Raw genomic sequence first — 10,556 nt, 5'->3', positions numbered from 1 at the left:
CCATCTCCCCCACCACCCTCCTCACCCCACTCTCCCGTTTCCTTCCTCCCCTCTGGCAGCAGGCCAGAAACTTCCGGAAGCCTTTATGGAGCCCTCACAACTCCATGTTCACCTGGATCTGTCACCTCAGAAATATACTCAACATTTAGATAACATTTGATGTTATTTAGAGCGTCTGTAAAATAGCTCTGATTTTGCCGCTTGCTAACCCTAAGTTGCAGTAAGGTGAGGAAGGATACTATATGCATCTGGTGTGACAGACAATGCAACATGTTCCAATTGTCCAGCCTGATGTATGTGGAAGTGCAAGGTTAAGTCATTCAAGTCACTTCAAGTCGCTTCTGCTTGTTCTATACCGTGTTACATTTGAAGAGTTAGCCCTTATCTAATATCTGAAGAGCCTCTCTCCCATGGGGCAGGCTTTGAGGTTGGAACGAGGTTTGTTTATCTAACATGTAGGTGTTCTTCAAACTTCCTCCCCGACAGTTTCCTCAGAGGGAGGAAGGCATTGCTAGTCCATGGTGGAGGATGGTCTTCTCTAACCCTGAGGGTAAACTCCTGGATAGGCTCACCCTCATCATCCCTCTTCCCTTAGGATCCTCATATACATTTTTTTTCCTACTCGGCGCAAAAACACACGCCACTTTCCTGCCATCACTTTGTTTGTAGAGGCGTTAGAAAACGAATAGTCCACTAAAAATACCCCGTCTGCCGAGTTGGAGCACTGGGTTTGGGCTTGAGCCTTTTCCTGCTGTAGGCAGCACAGCTTCCAGGGTAGGCGTGGGCTGTTGAGGAAAGAGGACATGAGCGGCCCTGGTCAGGAATCAGGCTTCCTGCGCAACATTATAAAGACTCCCCTCCCTCTGGCTACCCTGGACAGTCTTGCTCAGACAACTGTGGAGGGAGTAGGTTATTGCCCAGCCTAGCCTGAAGACAGTTAGTTACAGATTGAGGAACCTGAGAGTTGAACTGAGGGTTGTGAGGACAGCATTGTGCGCATTGGTTCTCGTCCCTGCTGGTCGGGGTAAGTGGTAACCTAGACGTTTTGTAAACGTTATATATATATATATATATATATATATATATATAAAATTGTTCATAATATTTACGTGTTGCCTGGATTGGATGTTCATGTATCATCTTGTAACTTTTCTGTCTAAGTGTACATTTTTTCAACATGGTGGCACCTGGAGGGTGAATTATGTGTGAATAAGAATCTCTTTCTGTGGCTATATTACATTTCTTACAACATGACAGATATGTAATTATATAAAATGGGGATGTGTCAGTACATCAGGTACATTAAATACACAGTGTTTCGTAAAGATGCACTATGTTTCAGTGTCGTCTTGTTTTGCTTCGTGCAGGTACGAGTAGGGAGCTGGTCTCACCTAACAGAGGCGTCCAGGAGACTGCCCTCCATGTTTTCTCTAGCTGGTGTCTTCTGCAACAGGGTAGGTCAATGTGAGGCAGCTGCACTTTGACTGGGACAGTATATGATACATTTCAGAGACTTCCATAATATACATAGTGCCATTGTAATTCTACTATAATGAAATTATATTCTGTGAAAACATGTCTGTCTTTTCCTTTATCTCCCAAACAAAAGATGAGCAAGATCCAGGTGGTGGAGGGATATAGGGTTGGAGGGAGGCATGAGGCGGCGGGGTCTGAAGCGGCTGCTGCGCAGGGATACGTAAAGGAGTTTACGCGCCACTCCAACGACGTCCTGCTGAATCTGAACGAGCTGAGGCACCAGAACATTCTGACTGATGCCACCCTGGTGGTGGGCACTGCCCGACTGCAGGCACACTGTGCTGTGCTCATTGCATGCAGGTTAGCTCAGATAATAATATTCATTGTCATTTTCCTGGTCTTTTTGTTATTGTTCTTCTTGTTTTTGTTCTACTATGCGAGGGGGGGGGGTGCTGTGGGATTATTTTACTTAAAATACTCACTCACTCCTTTCTCTCCGTCTCTCTTAGTGGGTTCTTCTACTCCCTGTACTCCCGTCGTGTGTCCTCTCCTGGATGGAGTGGTGCTGGAGGCCAGGCCCTGACCCTGTCACTCCCTGACTCCCTGGACCCCTCCAGCGTCTCCCTGCTCCTGGACTTCATGTACACCTCCCAGCTGCCCCTCACGCCACGCACAGTCCCCGGAGTGCTCTCCGTCGCCACCTACCTGCAGATGGACCACGTGGCTGACGCCTGCAGAGCTTTCATGTTACACAGGTGAACCCCTTTCTATAGAAGTCAATGGGTGAGTGTTGGGAGGCTGGAGGGGTGGGAGTGATAATGGTAGTTTACAGGATTAGAGTAAAAAGTGCATTCACTGAAAGAACGGTGACAGAGAGACTTTAAATTAGGGTAAACGTAGATAATCATTTCAGTTAGTTGCATGCTTTTTAAGCTCTAAATTGTGTTTTCAATTGTGTGAGGCATTAAATATACAGTACAACTGACTATTGTAAACTTTAAATAGGCTTCTAAGTCTGTCCTATGGGCGCCCTGGCTGATATGATCAAATATGATTGACAGGCGTTACCTGACAGTTCCTTTTGTTTACAGTGAGAGGATGAGAGGGACGCCCCCTCAAATGAAGCTGGACTCCACGGTGTCTGTAATGTCTGCAGCACTCTCAGGGGGAGCTCCTCTTAATCCCCCTGTCAATGGAAGACCCCGCCCATCTGTCCTCGTTGTCTCCACCCCCTCCCAGTCCGCAGCGGAGGCTGAGGGTCGTATGTGTCATGACTCGGCCAGGTGTGTGTGTGTGTGTGTCTCTGTAAAGTGTGGGCCAATGTCCCATTGTCTGAGTTCAGCTAGATCATTACATGAGTTCCTTTGTTTGTCCAGCAGGGTCCCTGGAAACTTCCGGGCCTGTCTGCAGCCAGGGACTTTCCTGACCCGCGAGCCCAGGTCAAAGGAACTAAAGCAGGAGCCTGAATCACCCATCCTGGCCTCCACCCCTTCTCCAGACAGCCCGTCTCGCTCCAGCTGTCAGCCCAACTCTCCTGCGGAGTCCAACACCTGTAATCTAGGTGAACCCAAGCGCAACCCTGACCCCAAAGCCTGCAACTGGAAGAAATACAAGTACATTGTCCTCAACCCCCTCTGTGCCGAAAACACGGTGAAGGAGGAGGAGCCTGAGGAGGACCGGCAGCAGCTTGACCACATCCCCACCTCTGATAGGATGGAAGTGACATTGAAGCCACCTATGGAGGCGTGGCCAAGGGAAGGATCCGGACAAAATGAAAGGTGTGTTGTCAGTATTATGCATATGATGAAACAAAGCCTTTAAGATAGTGCTCTCAACCTCTAAGTCATGTTGACAGTAAACTTGTCTGTCCAAGGAGATAGTTTAAGTTGGCACTGACTATATTCTTTCCTCCTGCTATGATGTCCCTGGCTGCAGCCCTCCCCTGGTGCCCCACCCAGGGCTTCCAGCCCACCCTGTGGAACCCCCCATGGAGCAACCCACCCACAAGGAAGGAACAGGTACTGCAACCTTACTACCTCACTCAGCAGCAGCAGAGATAACATGTAGAAAACATATTTTCTTCAGCTAAGGAGTGACAGATCATAAACGTGTATATATATATGTATGTATATATATATATGTATGTATGTGTGTGTTTATAATATACAAACAGTCATATGTTAATATATGAGATATGTATTGATGTATAATATTTCTCTGCACCTCCCTCTCAGTCTCGCCTTGCTGTCTGGCACCACGCCCATTGGAGCCAGAGGCCGCCCACCACTGCCAACACCCAATTAAGCGTGAGAATTACGGCTTGCCATTCTGTTACTCTGGCAACCTGAGCGTGATAAAGACTGCCTGCACTGGTGAGGCATATAACCCATCATATCTGATGATGTTATTTAACACACACACACACACACACATACACCTCCAATACATGATGTTTAGGTGCCATTTATCATCATAGCATCAAACGGATGGTTTGCAGCAGTTTGGACAGTTAATTATTATGATAATGGCTCCTTATTACAGTTGATTATCGCCACAGGTAGTTGGTGTGTGTATGTTTTATTTGCTGACCTTCCCTTTCCCTTCTTTTCCAGCCCCCATTGCAGGAGACAAGCCTTACCGCTGCAACGTGTGCGGTGCCCAGTTCAACCGGCCCGCCAACCTGAAGACGCACTCCCGCATCCACTCCGGAGAGAAGCCCTACCGCTGTGATACCTGCGGGGCCCGATTCGTTCAGGTGAGGACCCACCACTGACGAGGGACAGGGGTTGGAGAGAGGATATGTGTGTGTGGCGGGAAAGGAGTGTGTGTGGAGGACCAAAGTGTAAGATCAAACTAAACTCGTCGGTTGATGTTATACGTTATTTAGCAACGTTCATCTGGTTGACTTGTGTGTCTGTGGTCTTACAGGTGGCCCACTTGCGAGCCCATGTTCTGATTCACACGGGCGAGAAGCCTTATCCCTGTCACACCTGCGGCACTCGCTTCCGTCACCTGCAGACCCTGAAGAGTCACCTGCGCATTCACACTGGAGAGAAGCCTTACACTGTGAGTATACTACCCATACATGACAAACACACACATACGTGTGCAGACACACACATAATGCACACCCGCATGCAGGTAGGCAAGCATGCACGCGTGCACACACCTCTTGTGTTTGACCTCTTGCTAGTGTACACGCCGTTATTCAATGATGAAATAGATTCCTCTCTCTCTCTCATATATGTTAACATTGCCAAAGCAAGTGAAGTAGATAATAAACAATAAAAATGAACAGTAAACATTACACTCACAGAAGTTCCAAAAGAATAAAGACATTTCATGTCATATTATGGCTATGTACAGTGTTGTAACAATGTGCAAATAGTTGGAAGTACAAAAGGGAAAATAAACAAACATAAATATTGTATTTACAATGGTGATTGTTCTTCATTGGTTGCCCTTTTCTTGTGGCAACAGGTCACAGATCTTGCTGCTGTGATGGCACACTGGTATTTCACCCAGTAGAAATGGGAGTTTATAAAAATTGGCTGTGTTTTCAAATTCTTTGTGGATCTGTGTAATCTGAGGGAAATATGTGTCTCTAATATGGTCATACATTTGGCAGGAGGTTAGGAAGTGCAGCTCAGTTTCCACCTCATTTTGTGGGCAGTGAGCACATAGCCTGTCTTCTCTTGAGAGCCAGGTCTACCTACGGTGGCCTTTCTCAATAACAAGGCTATGCTCACTGAGTCTGTACATAGTTAAAGCTTTCCTTAAGTTTGGGTCACTCTCTGTTTAGGGGCAAATAGAATTCTATTTGGCTGTTTTTTGGTAATTATTTTCCAATTATCTTTTAGTTTTCTCATTATTTGGTTGGGTCCAATTGTGTTGCTCTGTGGGGTCTGTTTGTGAACAGAGCCCCAAGTCCAGCTTAGGGAAATCTTCCCTTCTCATCTCTCTGTAGGTGATGGCTTTGTTATGGAAATTATGTCCCGCAGGTCTGCGAGAGTGTCTCGCTGGTCTGGGTGGGGTGTCTATTGATCTGTTGCTCCTGTGTGAGGTGTTGGGGCTGCGGTTGAGGGCGATGTCCTTTAGGGTCCAGACAAAGGTGGGCACTACTGCCTTGTATAGGTGGACCTGGTCGTAAAGGCTGTTCAAGTCCAGGGTAGAGCTTTTTCAATCACTCCCTTTCCTGCTGTGCTCTCAGGTCATTTGTGCCTGTGTGTATTATTATATAGCTGGGTGACTCTAGTTGGTCCTCAGAAAGAAGCTCTAGGGCATCCTGGGTGTTTGAACACCAGAGTTTAGACACTGTGTGTTTTGGGAAAAGTTTATTTTCTTGTGTCTATTTCCCATTCAAGTCCATAAGGAGTACAATCTGTGGCGTGGGTATGTCCTCAGTGGGTGTGGGGGGTATCAGGAGGGCTATCAGGGTGGCTGATGGGGGGTGCTCAGAGGGGGTGGGATCCCCTGGGATTGGGGTTCTTAATTTGTCTGTCTTGCTGTGATATCGAGGCCATGCTCAGTGTCTGGGGTGGACTGTTCTGCTGTGGTGTCAAGACTTTGGTCAGGGGCTTAGGTGGGCTGTTCTGCTAGCTTCTCTGCACGGGTGGCCAACTCTCTAATGGGTTGTTATCTGTCACACGCCATCCCCCTCACCTCCAGAACTCTGATCCTTTCCTCTCGTGCTCTAGTGCACTCTGATCATCTCCTGTTGATGTTGTCTCACCTCAGTCCAGAGTACAGATATGTCTCTCTCCTCCTCCAGCTCTCTGGGTCTGGTTGAGGGGTTTTTGTTGAGCTGGACTATTTTTTGTGCTGACTGGAGTGTGTTCACCTGCTGTTCCAGCTCCACCTGTCTTACCTCCAGCTGGGTGAATGTATTCTTCATTTCAACAAGGGAGTAGTACTCTGTGCTGGGAGATTGACTTTCCGTATGGGGTTGCTCATCTGTGGTGTTGTATAATGAAGAGGTTTGGTCTGACACGCTCAGGGTAGAGCTTAACCTGCTGAGCTCTCTCTTTGATTATGTGAAAGTCCAGCTGAAACTGTTTGGGGTTTCCCTATACCATTACTGTTTTAGACTTGTACAGGTTAACATTCTGAGTCTCCATCCATCACTAACACCCCACCCCACCCCACACACACACACTTTAACAGTGGTAGTGTGTTTATAAAGCACTGTGCCATGCCAGGGGATGGTCTGTGTGGAAGAACAAGTTGCTTATGTTCCCATTTTTATAATAGTCAGCAAAAAGTGTCTCTTGGTTTTCCATAAGGAGCTTCTTTTTAATACTCTTTTCGTGCCTTATCATTTTTTACATCCACAGGGTACTGTATTGTAATGACCTCTGAACAGCAGGAGGGGGCTTCAAAGGCCTTGGCATTTGGGAAGGGTAGGCTGACTCTCCTGCCATTGCTGGGCTCAAGGGCTTTGACACCTCTCACTTCACATCTCAGTGCTAATTGAAGTTTCAGTCAGATCTGTTCTGTGCTATCAAGCTTGGTTGCCTTAACTTAGCATTCAGTCCTTATAAAGTAAAATATATCATTGCAATGTATTTTTCTTCTTGACTTTAAAAAGTAGCTTCAGACTAAACATTACTCACTCAGTTCAAAGTTAGATGCTGGTTTCAGGTTTCTGTTTTTTGTTTGCCAGAGCATTTGCTGTATAGCTTGGAAATAAGAATCTTTGGTAGTAGGAATCCTTCCAGGTAATTTTGTCCAATAATCAGATTGTAGGTTTGGAGTTTTGATTTCTCTCTGTCTCTCTCCATCTCTCCCAGTGTGAGAAGTGTGACCTGCACTTCCGCCACAAGAGCCAGCTGCGTCTCCACCTGAGGCAGAAGCATGGCGCCGTCACCAACACCAAGATCCGCTACAAGGTCCTGACCGACCCCTACCAGCCCATCCTGCAGGCCTGTTGACGGCCCTCCCTTTGACCCCTAACCTTTAACCCCTAACCATAACCCCACAGATACCAAGAATAACCCCAACATTTATGTCAATCAAATCATGATTGTGTATCAGTTTCCACCCTGGTTTCTCCTGTGTTGTTATTGTCCATGGCTGTGTCCCCAAATGGCAGCCTGGGCCTGGTTGCATAAAACACCTTAAGTTCATTTCCCCCTTACCTGTTCACTTACAGTTTTCTTAACTTTGAATCAGTTGAACAAAACATTTTAAAAGGTGAATTTCTCCCTTAAATTAAGTGAAAAAGTTAATGGTGCCCATGAGGTCCGTTAACTGCTTCATTCAGTTTGGATATCAATGTAAACAGATTTTGTGGATGTGAATGTTACTTTCATCTGCTCTGGTTACAAAAGGAAAACATCAACCAGCTAGCTGCTTAGCTAAACAATGGAAGGTGCACGATCCATGGCTACAAAAGGAAAACATCAACCAGCTAGCTACTTAGTTAAACAATGGAAGGTGCACGATCCATGGCTACAAAAGGAAAACGTCACCCAGCTAGCTACTTAGTTAAACAATGGAGCTATAGCTACTCTGTTAACTAGCTTGACATACTAGGAAGTAATATAAACAAGTTGAGAAAAAAGTAACAAGAAACTAGGTTTATTATCTTCTGAAGCAATTAAGTTCCATTTTGATATCTCACAAAATGAAAGTGACCTCTTTGACGAGAGGTTAAGTCAGTGAATCAGACCAAGCCCATGGGAACCAGATACTCTGTCTGCCATACATGCCTTTAAACTACCATAAAAAGGAAATATTTGAGGGGCTCTATGCAACGCCTTTAAACAATTCCCTTAGGCAAGGGACAATTATTTCTTAATGTAAAGCCTTAAGGGAAACACTTAATGTTTTATGCAAACGAACCCTGTACATTATATAGTGCACTACTTTTGACAAGGGCTCATGGAGCCTACAGGAATAGGATGCCATTCAAAACTGCTTGGCCCCATCAAACCTGCCTGATTGAGAGCTCAGCCTCGCCCCTCAAAAACATGAGCTCAAGTATGTTTCACTCAAGTATGTTTCACTCACTGGCTAGAGATGCCATTATAAACACATATACATGACTAGTTGTAAGCCAATCAAACCATGATGTTGTAAAATTTGTGGAAAGGTGGCCGGCGCCAGAGATCGGAGCTGATATGTAGATAGGATAACAATGCCTCTCCTCTAAGGTATTGAGCTGGAGGCGGTCTCAGGCCGCTTTTAAGCGTTAGGTGGATAACATGTCAAGAGAGCTGTCGAAAGTTACTGGGAGTAGTATGATATGTTTTTGTATCCAAGGAGGTGCTTTGAAAAGTTGAGAGTTTGGAGGTTATGAGTAGAGAGTGAGTGAGACACAGACAGAGCTAGAAGAGAAGGGAGAAAATGAGGATGAAGGACTAAGGAGTGTGGCTAGAAGAGAAAATACATTTGACATGGTTGGTTGGAATCATGAGGAGGAATTGACTTTATTCGAGTGACGGAGAGAATGGTATAGTAAGTTGTAGAGTTGAATAGAGCAAGTGGAAGAAAGTTCTGCGCCAATGCTTTGTTTATATTCAAGTGCCACAGCTATTTTTAGGGACCGGGACACATTGGGGACCCGTTGAGTATTTGAGATGACAATGCCACAAAGATGTCATTAAATAACAATACAGAGATAGGTAATAATGCCCAAGCACTACAGTGTGAATCGACTACCCCGACTGTGTCAGCTTTAAATAGCTTTTTTAACTCATCTTTATTTTTTACACACTAAAACCAAAGGCCTGGGGCCTTTGTCTAATGTATATGACAGGTGTCATATAAGATAAGATGTTTTGCCCATTACATCCGTTCTGTATTTTTCTAAAGGTTTTTATTTAAAATGGCAGACTATAACTTGTCATCGGTGCAGAGTCCGAGCAGGCAAAGGACTTCCGTCTCTTGTGTATGAAGGAATATCTTCTCTCAGAGCATAAAAGCTAGATAATGCGACTGTAAAAATGGATGAGAGATGATATTGATATTTGAAAATGTATGGTGTTCTTTTGCTGGACAAAGACAAGGACTGTTTTATACTAATTAAATTAAATTGATTGACCTTAACTACAAATGAGTTGTGAATGTTTTCTGTTGTTTGTGTTAAAGTCCTAAATAATATACCCTCTGGAGATGGCTTGTGTAAGTCTAAGTACCTGTACCACAGTTAGGAAAATAATATTTAATTGAAAAGAATCAGATATTATTCAATAGAATTCTGAAATCAGTATTCTACCTATCCTACTGATATTAACACTAACACACACACACAAAAAACACACCATCCCCCTAGACATCCTTCCTCTCATTAACTCACCCTTCAGACCTGCAAGACTCAGAGGAGCCAACAGCTCCTCAAACCGTTCTCTGAATCTGGGTGTTGGTGAAGGAAGGAACAATGGAGTCCCGGGCACCTGTTTCCGGCACGGCTCTAATGCGGAGCGCACACTGCCGTCCACTATGTGTGTCAGCATACTACTTCCTGTGGCAAAGGGGCAGCGGCCCCTGCTAAACTCTCCCACCCTCTGTCATCCCCATTTCCTGCTCTATGATGGGCTTGTGGCAGGCAGAAGGACTTGATCGGCTCATCGTCTGTGGCACTCGAACTATCCACTATAGCAGTGGTGATCAACTGGTTGATCTTCAAAGCCTTCCTATTCGATCACCAAACATTTCTGTAGAAAAGCCAACGATAAAGGCTTGAGCTTCTCTTTTTATTTATTTGTATTGCACTGTTGGCGGTAGAAGCCCTGCGCAGGGGGTAAGCAAAGTGTTCCCAATTTTAACCATTTGGTTTGTCTGAAAGACAAACTGCCTACACAGAAGACTGGGAGATCTGTGGCTAAATCCAGTGTGCCTACTGTGCTGGCAGTCGGATAGCTCAAATCACCGTCCCTACAGAGCTTCCACGACGCAGGCCACAGCAAAGTTAGATACTAGCCTGCTTAAGATTGACAAACTTAAAACGATGACCACAGAGAGACTGTCAAATAATACAGCAAAGAGCTGCTGTTTTAAAATCGAGTTCATGTTTCCGACATGAAGATCACTGACGTCATGATTTGACTTCATTTTTCCCCCAGAGTTCCCAGTGATCT

General features: G+C 45.3%; 1 protein-coding gene across 2 annotated transcripts; it reads left to right on the top strand.

Moving 5' to 3' along the window:
• The first annotated feature begins 864 nt into the window (after positions 1–864).
• Positions 865–9,525, top strand: bcl6b (BCL6B transcription repressor). 2 transcript variants are annotated; one of them, XM_024434675.2, is made up of 11 exons: positions 865–1,024; positions 1,368–1,454; positions 1,610–1,836; positions 1,986–2,231; positions 2,568–2,759; positions 2,856–3,254; positions 3,412–3,494; positions 3,711–3,848; positions 4,089–4,231; positions 4,405–4,542; positions 7,266–9,525. In XM_024434675.2, the coding sequence occupies exons 2-11, from the start codon at positions 1,422–1,424 to the stop codon at positions 7,404–7,406; spliced, it is 1,740 nt and encodes a 579-aa protein (XP_024290443.1). In that variant the 5' UTR covers positions 865–1,024; positions 1,368–1,421; the 3' UTR covers positions 7,407–9,525. The 2 variants fall into 2 exon arrangements, with proteins under 2 accessions (XP_024290443.1, XP_024290441.1); XM_024434673.2 differs by having other exon boundaries at positions 2,853–3,254.
• The last annotated feature ends 1,031 nt before the right edge of the window (positions 9,526–10,556 follow it).

The sequence above is a fragment of the Oncorhynchus tshawytscha genome, linkage group LG10 (assembly GCF_018296145.1).
Source record: "Oncorhynchus tshawytscha isolate Ot180627B linkage group LG10, Otsh_v2.0, whole genome shotgun sequence".
Classification (NCBI taxonomy): domain Eukaryota; kingdom Metazoa; phylum Chordata; class Actinopteri; order Salmoniformes; family Salmonidae; genus Oncorhynchus; species Oncorhynchus tshawytscha.
Note: the sequence above shows the minus strand (reverse complement) of the source record. Positions and strands in the feature narration are given on the sequence as shown.

Coding starts and splice junctions, on each gene's coding strand:
- bcl6b (XM_024434673.2), top strand. CDS start 1,422: ATGTTTTCTCTAGCTGGTGTCTTCTGCAACAGG. Junction 3,255..3,411: donor GGATCCGGACAAAATGAAAG/GTGTGTTGTCAG, acceptor CCCTGGCTGCAG/CCCTCCCCTGGTGCCCCACC. Junction 3,495..3,710: donor CACCCACAAGGAAGGAACAG/GTACTGCAACCT, acceptor CCTCCCTCTCAG/TCTCGCCTTGCTGTCTGGCA.